We start from the raw sequence: 16,467 nt of genomic DNA on the forward strand, positions 1-16,467 counted from the left end.
GGATTAAATGATCACAGGAAACGTAGGAAGGTGCTGGCTTACTTGACAAGACACAAGATTGACGTAGCTTTATTGCAGGAAACACATTTGCCAATTACTAGCCCCATGCTCCAGTGTAGAGGTATTCAGGGCGCTTCTCATGCTGCGGGCTTCCCTCACATGCCCGGGGGGTACTTACATGGGTCCGCCCTAAGTCACTACTCGAACTAGAACCCCTTGTCTCAGATTCTGATGGTCGATTTGTGATATCTAGATGCCGGAGGAGAGGAATGGACATACTCATTGTTAATGTCTACGGTCCCAACTATGATTCTCCGGACTTCTACAGGGCACTGGCTGAGAGGCTGAATGGGCTTTGGGTGACACAACAACTGTGGGGCGGTGATCTCAATTTAGTTTTAAATCCTGCTAGGGACAGATCTGGGGGGGGGGGGCACATAGAAATATCACTGCAGCAGCGAGGGCGCTTGAATGTATTAGGTTACAAATGGACCTGCACGATGTATGGAGGCAACGGTTCCCTGACAAAGGGAGGTTTACACATTACTCGGCATATCACAATTTACATATATGTATAGAGTACTGGTTGGCCACAGGACAGCTGTATGACCGTACGGGAGCATGTGAGGTGCTGCCCCATACGCTCTCGGATCATTCCCGTGATGATGATACTGGAAATCCCTCAGAAAACTATCACCCTTCACTTGGAGATTCCCCCCATATTCACTGTTGGACAAGACTTTTAGGGCTGAGCTAGCCGAAGAGATAGAAATTTACTTTGACAAAAATGTGGGCTCCGTTGACAGTTTTCAGGTGATGTGGGAAGCATTCAAGGTGTATATACGCGGGGTTACCATGTCTAAGCACTCAGGTGTTCTTAAGGCGTTGCGCAAGAGGCTTACAGATTTGGAGACTACTCTGTCAGATCTAGAGGCGCGACTGCAACAGGCAGCGGGTGAAGCGGTACAGAATGCATTCAAGTCCCAACTGGAGGAATTCCACGATACGGCGGATGCTGAAATCAAGCATCTTGTGAAATACGCCACAGCATGTACTTATGGAGAGGGAGAACGCCCAGGCAAGGTGCTTGCCCAGTTATTAAAGAAACGCCGCGAACAAGCTGCCGTGACGGAAATTAAGGCTGCGGATGGTACTCTCCTTACGGATGATAAGGCTATAGCTGAGAGATTCAGACAGTTCTATTCGAATCGTTACACTACAAGTAGTTCAGGCACGGAGGGGTAAATTTTAGAATACTTACCATACATCAAGCTACCCTGGCTTACTAACACCCACCGTGAGTTTCTGATGCGTCCGTTGGAAAAAGATGAGATCCTTCTGGCTTTGTCCAATATGAAGTCGGGTACCGCACCAGGGACCGACGGCCTGACTGCAGACTTTTACAAGACCTTTCTTGACTTGTTGCTACCACACCTAATTATGCTAGTCGATGATGTGTGCGCGTCGGGCACGATGCCCCCAACGATGAGAGAGCAAATAATTGTAGCTATGCTCAAGCCAGGTAAACCCCCTGAGGAGTGCTCGTCATACCAGCCACTCTCCTTGCTTAATGTTGACACTAAAATTTTCGCCAAGATCCTAGCGAACAGGTTGGTCCCTTTGATTCCGCTGCTGGTAGCCCCTGAACAAGCAGGATTTGTTCCGGGTCGCAATCTCACATATAATTTGCGTACGGTATTTGGTGCCCTCCAACATACCAAAACCAGACATCTCTGCGGTGGCGGTGTTTCTCGATATGGAGAAGGCCTTCGATTCGGTGGAATGGCCCTACATGAGGCAGGTCTTACTTCGGATGGAGCTAGAGGAGGTCTTCTTGCAGTTGCTAGGCGTTCTGAACTGTGCACCTACAGCTAGAATTAAAATCGGCGACCTGGTCACGGACTCTATCAGTATTACTAGAGGCACCCGTTAGGGCTGCCCACTTTCCCCAATTCTTTACGCTTTGATGGCTGAACCTCTGGCCTGTGCACTTCGTGAATACCATAACTATAAAGGTATATATATTCTTGGATATGAACTTAGTGTCGACATATACGGATGACACGCTTCTCTATATTCGCGACCCCGAAAAGCACCTCTCCTCGGTGCTACCCAACATAGTTCGCTTTGGGGGAGTTTCAGGGCTGCGTGTTAACTGGTCTAAGTCTATAATTTTCCCTCTGACCTCAGCCACTGTTCAGTTTGAACCTGATTATTCGTTACAATGGTCAAATGACTGTGCGGTACCTTGGGATTCAGGTGCACTCTGACTCTTTAGGGAGAATTACAGCCTGTTGATCAATAAACTGGAAGATGAAGTAGACAACTGGATTTGTTTGCCGTTATCACTCCTTGGTAGAATATCTTATCATGAAAATGGTAATTCTCCCCAGGTTTCTGTTTTTATACACAAATATTCCCATGGGGCTCCCTGGGGTATTTTTTAAGCTACTCAACACTATTATGGTCAAACTGGCTTGGGCAGACAAACAACCGAGAGTTAAGTGGCAAATCCTTACGTTACCTTATCACATGGGGGGTTTAGGGGCGCCGGATTTTGATCTCTATTATAGAGCGGCGCAGTGTGCGCACGCCTCCCTCTGGATGCATGGCTCGACAGACATTCCCCACTTATGCGTTGAAAGGGAGGTTACTTCACCTCTCCCACTGCCTATGAAGCGGTTTACTCCTTCTGACCGTAGAACTAGAATACTAGATTCGATTAATGCAACCACCCATGCCTGGCATCACCTTCTAAAGTTGGAAGCCGGGGCTATCTTGTATTCGCCTTTGACCCCGCTGGAATGGTGTCAGTGGTTACCTCCATGTAAAGACAGGGGTGTTGTGAGTGCGCTTGCTTCCCTTAAGATCCATACGGTAGGAGACTTGTTTGAGGACGGCACAGCTAAAACTTGGGACACTGTAGCTTTGGGGGCGGACGAGCCCTCACTCCTAACCAGGTTTCAATTCCATAGGACCTGGCATGCTCTGACTCAACTATTGGGGTCTGATCTGGCGGAACCGCCGGCACTTTCACTAGTCATAAAAACAAAAATACCTGCTAGACTGATCTCCAAAATGTATAACCACACTATGGGCTACAAGAGGAACTATTATACAAAGGCTCGTTTGGCATGGCAAAGAGACTTGAACAAAGATATAGACGATGTGTGGTCATACTGTTGCACTAACACGAAAAAAGTCTCCCTCAACGGTAGACATCGATTGATACATTTTAAATATCTCAATAGAGTTTATTACACTCCTTAGAGACTTTGTAGGTATGGCTTGAGGGAAGAATCTAAGTGCAAGCGTTGCAGCAAGCAGGTGGTGGACTTCATGCATCTGGCATGGTTCTGTCCGGGAGTAGCAACATTTTGGGGGGGGGAAGAGTGTTTTTAGCGGTGTCTGAGATTACAGGAAGTGTGCTTGCGCCAGAGCCAGCCCTGGCATTACTTGGCTTCTCTAAACCTTTACCTGCAGGGTTGCGCAGGTTAGTGGACATGGGGTTGCTAATAGCCAAACGCAGAGTGGCGATTTGTTGGTCAAAAGGGCCGCTCCCTACAAAGGCCCAATGGACTTCAGATATGCTATATTGTTGCATACAAACGGAAAATTTCAGTGAGCTCCTACCACCCCGTAGTAGACCCAAGAACTTTTGGGTGCTGTACAGTGCGTATACTATTGCCAGAGGGGATGGTGACGAAACTGTGGGGGAATGAGGCTTGCATTGCGTTCATACAAATCGCCATGATGTACCTCTCTACCTACTGGATTAGTGCATTGTCTAATATCTCGAACAGTTGAACTACTAACAATTGCGAAAATGTACTGTAATGAAAGTGGCAAAGTGTCCATCTCTTTTGTACTGTCTTGACATGATGGTTTGAAATGTTAAATAAATAGGTTTCGGTTCCAATTTCTATATTTTCAAAAAGGAATCGAGTTCAGTGTCTGTAACAAACAATCTCAGGGACAAAGTCACACCCACTTCAATTTGGAACTGTAGAGTTGCGGGATTTTTTGGATTGTTTGTAAGTTTTAGTTTCACACTTGTGGCCTTCAGGGACAGCACCTACAGACATTCCTGGGACTCCTGTAAGCGGGGAGCTCCAACAATCAAGAAATAACATGACAGCTATGCCCGAAATATCCTAACTCTGGGTTCTATCCAGGAACGTCAATGAGTTAAAGAACAAAATTAAGTGGCGAGAGGCATGGCTCACAAAGCTACAAATATATAGATGCTTCAAAAGACTTCTCTGTGCCTATCTGGTCCCTTTTTAGGGAGCTATGGATTCACAAACGTTCTAAATTTTGATTATACCATAGGGTCTCAAAAGGTTACTTTCTTTCGCCAGTAGAACTCGCCCTTACCTATCTAATGCACGTTAGGATCCTCAGGGTCATGCTCTATGGGGTCATACCCTCCCTTGTCTAAAAGTATATGTCCCACACACAGTGTCTAATTCCTTCTTTAGTGATACTGGAGGCTCCACCAGGTATTCTGTTGGTAGCAGGGGACTTTAATGGTGTCTTACATTAAGGGACTAGGCAGACACTCCCTCAGCCTACCCTCTCAGACTTCACCACCACTTTGGGCCTCACAGAGGGGTGGCTTATGGTACATCCCACCACCAAAACATACACATTTTGGAGGGCTCATAAAGCCTCCAAATAGGATAATTTCATTATACCCCATGCAGACATGAACCTCGTCTTTAAGTGTGCATCCTCCCTAGATGTAGATCTGATCACTCTCAAGTCATGATGTACTGTGAAATCAGGATTCCTTAAAACAAAAAGAGGTGTCGAGGCTGGAATCTTGGTGGTTCACAGATGAAAACTTATCGGATTAACTTGCAGAAAATCAAACTCTTACTATACAAACTAATGAGTGATCAGCTGATTCACATGTTGTGCTTTGGGAGGCTTTTAAACCAGTAATTTGAGGGAGCACCACTGCTTATATATGTATGTAGTATTTGTATAGTGCTATACTAAATTGAGCAGTGCCGAGACGGTTCTGATGGACACAGGGTCACTTTTCTAGATCCTGGATGCATAGATGGAAAAGTGCAAGGTTTTTGTTCAGGATAAAGCCAAGTGGCTTGGCATTCAGTGAAAGTTTGGATTCAAATCTGTCCAGGTTCATGTCATTGAGCCAGGTTTGTGCAATTTGCTGTTTGTTGTTCTTGGCATTTAACTGGAATTTTGACTTGGTGGTGTTGAGCTTCAGGTAGGCACTGAACATTTATGTCTGGATGAGGTGCAGTTAGTCCTGGAGGCATTGGATGTCTGAAGTGGCAGAGATTTTTAGTAGAGTTGTGTATCATGAGCAGATTGGTAAATGGTGATGCTGTTATATGCGAGTAGAGCACAAAGGTGTTCAAAGTAGATGCTGAAGATGACAGGACACAGTATGGAACCCTGGGGAACTCTGCATTAGATGGGGATCTTCAGGGACCCGTGTGAATCAATTGGCTGTTAGGAAACGTAGGAGGAAAATCAGTGAAGGACACTGCCACTGAATCTCATTTGAGTCCTAGGGTGTGGATGGCAGTGGGATGGTTGACTGTGTCGAAAGCAACTAGGTCCAGCAATATCAGGAGGTAGGGATCATCATAATCTGAGCTCTGGAGGGTGATGTCTGATACGTGCAAATTAGCAGGCTGCAGAGTGATCTGAAGCTAGTCGTGCAGAAAATGACTAGCATTGATGTGATCATGATTGGATGCAGGTCTCGACAAAAAAATAAGCATGAAGAGTTTGCACAACTGGAGTCTATCTCCTGGAGTTAGAACTCAAGCATGGCACCGTCAACAACCATGTATCCAAATCACCTTTAGTCAACAATTAAAAATGAGACCAAGAATCGATTATTTGCTTCCCAGAGCCACTTCTACAAATGTAGTAACATGGCAGGCTACTTTATTGGTTGAATCAGCAGCACAATCCCTCTTGCCACATAGCCAAAATATGTAATATAGCTGGGAACCTCTTGAATGAATGTCAAATGGTGGCACTCGCTTATGAGAGGCTATACAAGTAAAGTTCCAAACAGGGCCAAAGAGAGAAGTTCCTTCATACAAGATATCCCTTTACCATTCCTCCTCCAGCCACTTAGAGATCATATAGATTTAACAGTCGGCCAAGGAGTTTTGTGAGGCAATAACTTGTGTTCTGTAAGACTCCTGGATCTAATGTGATCTCAGCAGAACTGTTTAAGGGGTTCTCATCCAAACAAGTTCATCATCTTCATAAGGTGTTCCTTACGGCACAATAGTATGGGGCTCTCCCAACTGATTTACGAAAATCTGTCATTACAGTACTCAAACTTGAAGAGCCTGCTGACAAGTGTCTTGTATAGGCCTATTTTTTTGTTTTTCTAAAACCATGAGTTCAAGATTTTAGCTAAAATGCTCACTAATTGTTTAATTCCATGCATTCATACTTTTGTTAAAATGGACCAGAGCAGATTAATGCTGCATAACATTAGATGCCTACATAATGCAATAGCTCTTTCATTTAGACTGGAGGGCCCACTGGCCTTATCAGTCAACTTCGAAAGAGCCTTTGATTCTGTAGGCTGGGACAATTCATTTGAAACCCAAGATATAATAGGCTTCTGAATACACTTCAGGCCCTATTTTTGAATGCTATATACTTTGTAAATGAAAAGAGTGAGGGTAGATGTTATCTTGTCCTCTCGATTTCCTACTAAGCGGGGAAACGCTACAAGAACGCCGTTTTCTGCCTTGAAGTAATGCAGCTTAACAGATTCATTTAAATATAGGAGTAATTGGTTCAAATTGGTTATACAACTGGTTCAGGGATTTCCTGCGGAGATGCTCTGTGCCCTGGAGCTCAGGTGGGAAACTATTTAGGTATCTGTGACATGCAAAAAATCTCAATGATGGTTGGGTAATATTAGCCTTGTGACTTCTTTAAAAGGTGTTTAAGTCATTGGTTCTAGGTCCCTTTATACATTCATGGGTGACACTCTTCAAAATGGTGTTCTTACCTAAAATACTCTACGTTCTTCAGAAGTAGCTACATCATATAGGTTCCTTTGTCTTTCAGGGACTCAGTTTGATGCTCCCAATGTTCTTTTAGGGCAGCAAGTCCCATGTGTCTTCATGGCAAGATACAACAGGTCTCCATAGGACAGTGTGCTCGGAATGATGGACACTTAATCATACTACTGGGCAGCACGCTTAATTGCCATCAATGACTGGGTTGAATTCAAGCAGGCAGACCAAGCTTATTGGTCTGAGAGGTGAGTGTTGGGAGACCATTCTCCCTTGCAATAACTCTATAGAGGGCACCTACATCTAGGTTTGCCAACGGCTACTTAACAGACCCTTAATCTATGGCTCAAATCAATTCAGTAGAGTGGCAGGTTGACGGGTGAAACTCCCCTACGACTATGGATATGCCTAGTCCAAGTATTCTCTTTTAAGGGTTTTCCTGTATGGAACCCAATTGGTATAAGCTAACTTAGGGAGTTAATCACCCAATACTCTTCCCGACCATTCTTTGAACTGGAATTAGATTTCAATCTACACAGATTTCTATTATTTCAATGCCTCCAGATGAGGCATCCCCTATAGGAGACACAGCGAACTTTAATCTGCTAGAGGCTAAGCTTATGATGAGAGCAATCAGAAAGAGGAGAATGTCACAGGTCACAGGATCACAAAATAACTGCTCCATCCAGATTATAAACAAAGATGGCAGCAACCACGGATTCCAGTTTTGTGGCCCAGAATCAGCTAACAGCACCATTAAGCCTTCACAGCCCTGGCATTTGAGAAAGGAGGAGCTCACTTGGGCAATCATCTACCTGACATACAGCTGTGCAGGGAAGCCCATTGGGACTTCCAGAGAAGGAGGAGAAAGGATTTTGCAGCCAGCCAGTAAAGTTCCGTTAACAAGCTGCCATCTTGCAATAGGGTCCATGTGTTAATTCGATAGTGCAAGTTAGATAAAAGATAATCACTGGCGAGAAAGTAGGCTAAGCCGAGCAGGTTGCAGAAAAGTTGGTTAAGCTTTATCCCAGCTTCAATAGGAAACTTGACCCCAGTGCGATATGCCCAAGATGACATTGTCACGACTTTGTATCCATTAGCAAACTCTCTATCTCATTTGGACAAGTACAATACCAAAGGACAAGAAAGCACACAATTTCAAAGTATAAAAAGCATGGTTTTTACCCCCAGGGCTCATGTTCATGAGAACCAATGGTGAGTGTTTGTACATCTCTAAATTTGTGCAATCATACGATGGTAGATAGAATCTGAATTTTTCCTTTACTGTTTTCAAGTGAGTTGAGCTACTTTCACATAAGCATATTTCAGAACTGGTAACAGTCCTACTACTACAGCTATACATTATATATATATATATATATACACACACATACATACATACATACACATATATATATATACACACACACCCACAAATTAATCTCTGGGATCTTAGGATGTGACCCTTAAATGCAAAGAGGTTGCAAGTCCTATTCCAACCTGGTCATTGTATAGTTATAACATTTGCACTTGGTGCATATTTGTAATCACCAGCTTCAAGCTTCCAGTAAGACCCTAAATGCTTTTTCAACTGGCAAAACAGGGAGGGCAGCTCTGCAGTAGCAATTTGCCCCAATTACCTTTTTCAAGTTTAAAAATTCTGCTTGTTGGAAGAATAGGTTCTTATGAGTTCCACGTGATGGCATTTCAATATCAAGACCTGAGAATATCATCTACTCTTAAAGGATGGTGGTGAAATTAAATGTGCACTCCTAAATACGCTAGTGAGAGAACGCTGGAGAGGTGACCGGGAAAATGCATACGAGGTACTACCAGTAGACGAGGTCTGAGGTCTCTTCCTCGTTGCTCCATGCCCTCCATAGTCAGACAGGGACCAAGACTAACATGGGGTTTGGATTTATATTAGTAATATTAAACACAGTGAATGCTCCATACTGGACTTTAATAGAGTGAACAACTAAAAAGGTGGGGCCATTCATAAAGGATTTTATGCTCACACACATTGTTTCAGCTTATGACGACCTGCCAGAGTTTGCTAAAAAGGAAAAAAAAAAAAAACTTAAGAATTATATATGTGGAATTTCAGAAAACCCTGAACTCTAGCCTCAGACACTTTCCTGATAATGTGCCTTAATGCCGTCAGACATCCTACCCATCCACATTCTTTTACACAAGGTCCTGCTCGTTTCATGTTAGATGTATCGGCTTTCTGCACATCTAACCGCAGTCAGTACCTAGAGAGCAGATTTCTTCAGTTTCAACTGCAATGTAAATAGCAATACTGTAGTTATTTCTGGATTTTCCCTAATATCAACATGAAGTAAGCTGCTATCCAGTTTAGAGCACAGCCGAAATATTACACTGCATTACTAGGTCAAGTTTCAACACTTTATCAAAACTTACTTTTCTATTTCTTTTTTAGCCTTCTTGTTCAACAGGTCCATCTTTGTCATTATGTTAATCTGCGGAATCTCCAATGATACCATTGCACTGAGGGCTGCCAGGACGCCAGAAATAAACTAAAGATTAAAAGAAAAATATGATTGCAACATTTTTATTACATTATATTTTAATATTTATATCTGCAACTGTCCATCCACTTATATAAAGTGTTAAAAAAAGCGGGTAACTCATCAAAACCACCACGAAATAAAAAAAGACCCCTCCAAAGCAACATGTTCATGAAAACTTGCAATGATAACCTTGCTAGTGCCACCTATCTGTACTTGTTTAGGGTACTTTGATTAAACTCACAATCCAGTAAAATGTTACAAAATGTTCGACTTTTTGTTGTAAAGTTTCAGAGAAAACACAAATATCAAATAAAAACATGGCTAGTTATAAGCAAGTCATTTTGTTCAAGGTTTCCTCATTTAAATCTAAAGAATCATAATATCAATAAGAATTCCAAAATTACTACTTGATCAGAATTGGTCTTCTTAATTAACACTATTCGAGGTTTTGTACATGACACCGCACTGAAGCTTTTATCTAGGATCCTGTGTGCATAACAAAGGTAAAAGAAAGCTGGTGGGGTAAGAAGTGAATAAAAATCTGTTGACACTGCCAGTGTTTATTACCCTTTCCGACTTTAAATGGGCGAAATATTGGCTTTGCCACTGCTTGCTTGCCCCAGAATGCAAACAAATGCATTGAGAGGCATGCACATGCATAGCTGGTAATATTGAAATGGGTTTCCTACCACAAAACCAATTCCAGATAAAAGTCCTGCATCATGCCGCATGCACGCATCCCAATGCACACTTCTGACATGGACATGTGTGCCATGACGTGTGTGTCCGTCAGGACGCAAGATGGCCATTTTAACTTACCATTGCACCAGACGAAACAGCATGTTAGAAGGGTAAATTGAAGAATTAAAAGCAAATAATTGTCAGTGTGAAAAAGGGTGTGAGCAGCCCATGGCAGGCACCTAGCCAGAGAAGGCTGTGGGTGTGGGAGAGGAGGATAAGTGAGAGACACAATAGATAAGCACATGGACAGCAGAGGGTGGGGGATGGGGAAGTAAACGGACAATGAAGAGTGTGTGGGCGTGGATTGGGAAACAACCGGACAACAGAGGGTGGGTAGGGATGGAGAAGCAAACGGTCAACAGAAGATGGGCGGGCAGAGACGAAGAAACAAACGGTCAAAGGAAGATGGGCAGGCGGGGATGGGGAAGCAAACAGGCAATGGATGGGGATGTAAAAGTATACAGACAATTAAAGGGGCTCAGGGAAGCCAGAGTGGCAAGAGAAGGAGGGCAAAAGGAAAAACGTCAACTGAGGGAGTGAGGGTGAGGGTAGAAACACATTAGTGAGAAAGAGGAACACAGTACATGTGGAAGAATGCTAGAAAACACACACCCTTTTAGATTTCTTAAACTAAAAGAAAAAGTAGCATCTGAAAATGGAACAGTGAAAGGATAAAAGTAATGGGTCCGTGTGGAAAGGGACAAACACCGGAAGTGGAAGAACACCCCAGAGATGTTGACCAATAAGTCGTAACTGCAAGTGACAAAGCCAACCAATGGCAATGGCTCTAAGTCCACTATAACCTCTTCGCTGCGGCGCAAATTCCTCCGCAGCGCTCCAGCAGTGCTGACATTCCGATCGCGGGCGTGGTCATGACGTCTCCCGGCCGTCGTCCGCACACGCCCATCGTGACTCATGACGGCCGGGAGACGTCATGAGCACCGAAGAGGTTACGCGAACAATATTACTTGCAACAGACAGCACATGCACTGTCTTAGACAAGACTTTTTTTTTTTTTGAAAATATCTTTATTGAGCATCAGACAAAAGCAATCACATTTACATCCGGTATCCATGTGTCATCTGTGCATTTTACGGTAAACAAAAACCAAAAGGTCTACAATCGGATATCCAAGTGACAAAGATCCACCACCTCAGCAATGCGCCACTGCATTTCCAACATTGTCAATGAGTGTAGGCAAACGAGACAAGTAGCCCGCACCCTGAGTGGTTTGTCCTGCACCTACAGAGAGCAGAACAGTACAATACTCAATATAGCCCTACCCCACAACCACCCCCCTCCCCCCAACCCAAAACTAACTAAAAACATTGGTTTTTAGTTAGTAAAAATGTAGTAGCGGCAGGTGTCCACCCAGCTCTGTTGCCCCCAACCGTGGGGGAGGAGGAAGGGGAAGGGAGGGGGGGGGGAGGGGGAGAGGCAGGGACGGGGGGGGGAAGAGACTGAGGGGGGGGGCAAAGGTCACATAAAGGGAAGGCAGAAGAGGGGACAGGGAGGCTAATCCCCCCGGAGGGGGGGGGGGTGGGGGGGAGGTTGGAAGGAAAGGCCAGTTCACGGAGGGAGCCAGGAGGGAACCCCACACCCAGGAGGTTGACGAGCTCTCTGATAATAGGCGGGGCTCACCGCTGCAACACCTACCCTGCTCCGCCAGCGCCATGCGACCCCCTGCGTTCACGCGTCCACCCCACTTACTCGCATAGCATTTTGTGACATTGTGGGATCTAGGGCTTCTATTGCCTTAAATTGTTCCATCAGTTGAGCCCAGTCCAGTGCTATCGGTCGTTTCCTCAGGCCCCGGTATTCCTCCTGGTATAATGCCTCCCGTTCCGCCCCTGCCCACCTCCTCGCGCCAAGCTTCAATTCTCGTTGCCCGAGCTGACTTCCAGTGTTTCGTTATCATGCGCTTCGCCAAGATCAGAACCAGCCCTGCGAATCTGCGCATTAGCTTTGCCTTTTTGGGGAGGGGAAATAACCCCAGAAGACAGGCTTCAATGGTGTCCCAGGGGGTGCGTCCAGTTACCGCCGCAAGCTCCCGCGTCACCTCAGTCCAGAACGCCCGCAGCCTGGAACAATTCCACATCATGTGCATCAAGTCAGCGTCTGGCGCGTGGCACCGCGGACATGCCGCCGATGCCGAGGGGTACATCTTACGTATTGTTGCAGGGGCAAGGTATGCTGCATGAAGTATGAACAACTGGATTGTCTTTAAACGACAGTTCCGCGAGACTCTACGGGGATGGTCCAGCATTCGAGCCCACTCCCCATCGTCCAGATTCCGTCCCAGGACCAGGTCCCATCTCTGCCTAACCTGCCTCAATGAGACCAATAAATGCTCTCTCAGGCCGCGGTAGAGCCAGCGTACTAAATATCGCCCGTGCCCCATAATGTGTAAGAACCTCAGTAATTGAAAGGTCGGGGGCTCCGTGCGATTAGCAAACCAATATGTATGAATGTAACGGACTATGGTCGCATGGGTAAGGAACAAGGCGTCGGTTACCGAATGAGTATGCACAAACTCCTCATGGTGCATCAACTGCCCATCAAGAAAGAAATCCCCAACCGATTCCACTCCCTCATTAGACCATCTCCGCAGCTGGCCCCGGGTCAGCACCCCCCTCCCAGTCGGCAACCCGCAGAGGGGGACATTCGGGGCATATGGGGACTGTATCCCCGCCATCCTCCAATACTGGAAAGCTACTCTCCACAAGTAAGGTGGATCGCGCAATTTAGGGGCCCCAGGGCATAATTGTCACAGGAGCGTCCCACTTCGCACCTGTTCTGGGGTATAGCCGATTTCAAATAAGTTTTTACCCGCCAACCAGTACGCCAGCCATTGCAGCTGGCCCGTAATCCAATACGACCTAAAATCTGGTGCCCCCAAGCCGCCGAGCGTGGTAGGTAGCTGCATCTTAGCCAGCGCCAATCGACGCCTACCTGCCCCCCATACCAATGATATTAATAAGGTATCAAGCAATTTAAAAATCCAAGCTGGTAGGACAACAGGTATATTCACAAAATAGTAGAGAAGGCGGGGCAGCACCACCATTTTTGATACAGCCACCCGACCCGCTATTGTCAATGGCAGTGAAGTCCAGAAGGCTATCTGGGAGCGCAACGAGGAGATGGTACGAACTACGTTACCTTCTATTGTATCTGCATCCGATCTATAAACCTGAATCCCGAGATATTTGAAAGTGACCGGCTCAACCTTAAACTGTAGGTCTCCGAATTGCAGGGTAGGGCCATTGGAGCATTGTAAAAGGTAAAGGCCACAGACTTTGTAGGGTTAAGAAACAGGCCCGATATCTCCCCGAACCTGGCGAAAGCCGCAGCTATTGGGTGTTTATCGGCCCCCAGGTCACGGAAATATAACAGCATATCATCGGCGTATAGCGATATAGAATGTGTCTCACCACGGAGAGGAATACCGAGCGGGGCCATTATCCGCCGCAGATGCTGTGCTAACGGCTCCAGGGCTAGGACAAATAACATAGGGGATAAGGGGCACCCCTGTCGGGTGCCCCAGGATATCAAATACATAGGAGAGATGGCCCTACCCGTCTTGGCACGCGCCGTAGGCTCGGTATACAGTAGTTTAATCCATTCGCAATAGGACTGGGGCAGACCTAACACGGCTAACACAGCCAGCATATACTCCCAACTGAGGGTGTCGAACGCCTGGCGCACATCTAAGGACAAACAGCCAGCCCGCGGGAAAGATGTCGACACCGCGTGCGTCAGGGCATGCAACCGGCGGATGTTTAATGAGGTGCTGCGATGGGGAATGAATCCACATTGATCTGTGTGGATCAGGAGAGGCAGACAGGGCAGTAGTCGCGCCGCCAGTACCTTACTGAGTATCTTGTAATCAGTATTTAGAATTGATAGGGGTCTATACGACAGAAGGTCCGTCGCTACCTTGTCCAATTTCAATAAGGATGTGACGATCGCCTCTTTAGTAGTGTGCGGGAGAAGGCCCTTCTTCAGAGAAGTAGTATACAGTTGTAGCAATCTCGGAACCAGCTTATCCGCAAAGGTGGAGTAAAACTCCACTGGGAGGCCATCCGAACCCGGCGTCTTGCCTCGGGCCAAAGCTTTTATTGCCACCCTAATTTCCCCGGCCGTGATCGGGGCAGCCAGCTCCTCGGCCATTGCATCCGAGATCTTAGGCAGTTGAACCTCTGCCAAGAACGCATGTACGGGCGCTAGATCTCCCACGCGAGGGGCCGCATATAAACGGGCATAGTGTTCCTGAAAAGCCAGATTGATGTCCCTCTGGGACGTAACTAAATTATTAGTAACGGTGTACACTGCCAGAACCGGTGTAGTCAGACGAGACTTAAATCACATGCGCTCCCATGGAGTGCTTAACACAAGCAAAAGAAAAAAAGAGTGCCCTTGAACATGCAGTGTATGGATCTAAATCATCCAATCAGAGCACTGAGACAAAAATGCTCAGTAGTTACAAACTAGGTGACAAGGCGGGTAAGCTCTTAGCATGGCTAGAGAAAAAAGGAGAGGGCTAGCAAATGGGTAGCACAGATCAAGTTAGTAGATGGAACTCTAACGGCAAAACCCCCGCAAATAACTGAGGCATTAGCGGCACATTACAGAAAGATATACACCCCAATGGCCACAGCCACGATAGAAGATAATTTGGAATTTCTCAAGGATTTAAAAATGCCCACACTGACGCCTACAGCGGCTGCTGCTCTAGAGACAGACCTAGCTCCGGAAGAACTTGCGCTGGCAATAAGCGCGCTGCATACGGGGAAGGCTATAGATCCAAATGGAATTCCGGTAGAATTCTACAAGAAAGCAGCACCCCAAATTGTACCACACCTACTGAATATGTATACAGATAGTTTAGAGAAAGGGATACTGCCCAGAGACCAGCGCTTGGCTACCATAGTGGCAACTCACAAGCCGGGCAAACCGCCGCACAAATGCATGTCCTATAGGCCAATCTCCTTAATGCTGAAGCGAAAATACTAGCAAAGATACTGGCTATGAGGTTGCAGCAGCACCTCACCATGGTAATCCACCCGGATCAGTCCGGATTTATGCCAAATCAGAACACTGCCCTTAATTTGAGAAGATTACACAGTGTCATTGCACGTAGATTTACCATAGAGGAGGACGCAGTTATTCTGTCACTTGATGTGCGAATGGCATTCGACCTTGTTGAATGGCCCTTCCTATATGTGGTCCTCCAACACCTGGGATTTGGTCCCAAATTCTGTGCGTGGGTCCAGTTACTCTATACGCAGCCATTGGCACAGGTTGTTGTGAATGGCCACATCTCAACAGATTTCCCGTTAGGTAGAGGGACGAGGCAGGGATGCCCCCTATCACCGCTTCTTTTTGCGCTAGTTTTAGAGCCATTGGCCGCCTGGGTAAGTCAAGACCCGGCTATCCACGGACTAAAATGGACTATGGGCTGGGAAGATCGCATTTCACTGTATGCGGATGATATACTACTATACCTGGCATCCCCGGCATGCTTGATCAACTGTCTATTGGATATATGTACATCATATGGGCGGGTTTCAGGGTATACTATTAATTGGGCAAAATCGCTTCTCTATGTACTCCACGGCTACCCACCACGGCTCCCACAGGGATGTGAAATTCAGATAACGGATAGAGGATTCAAATATCTAGGGATATACATAAAGCACGATAAAACACAATTTGTGGCTGAAAATCTCATAAAGCCACTGCTGCGATTTCGAAGCAACGTCAAACATTGGCGTTCACTACCACCAACACTACTAGGGAGAGCAGCTCTCTTTAAAATGATGGCGCTCCCCAGATTCCTATATGCACTACAGAATACACCGTTCCTGGTCACCCCAGCATATTTAACAGCGATAAATGCAGAAGTGACCAGTCTGCTATGGGACGGGAAAACGCCCCGTATAGCCTTGCATAAACTTACAAGCAGTTGGTATGACGGTGGCATAGCCCTCCCCAACATAAACATTTATTACTGGGCTTCGCAGCTCGTGGTCATAAATCAATGGCTTCACGTGTCCCAAGATGACCCAGCGTATCGTATGGATAGGCACCTCCTGGGAACTGCAGGGGTTATGGGAGCATTATACAATAGAGTTAGGAGGAGCAACCTCACAGGTCCAACG

At 46.0% G+C, this 16,467-nt stretch overlaps 1 protein-coding gene across 1 annotated transcript in view; it reads right to left on the reverse strand.

The window, feature by feature from the left end:
* GPN3 (GPN-loop GTPase 3) overlaps positions 1 to 16,467 on the reverse strand; it is an 81,272-nt gene that overhangs the window by 35,249 nt on the left and 29,556 nt on the right. Inside the window, exon 5 of the mRNA XM_085633217.1 lies at positions 9,456 to 9,571. Within this exon, the coding sequence (XP_085489343.1) occupies positions 9,456 to 9,571 (116 nt within the window). The remainder of the gene's footprint in view (positions 1 to 9,455; positions 9,572 to 16,467) is intronic.

The sequence above is a fragment of the Triturus cristatus genome, chromosome 11 (genome assembly GCF_964204655.1).
Source record: "Triturus cristatus chromosome 11, aTriCri1.1, whole genome shotgun sequence".
NCBI lineage: Eukaryota > Metazoa > Chordata > Amphibia > Caudata > Salamandridae > Triturus > Triturus cristatus.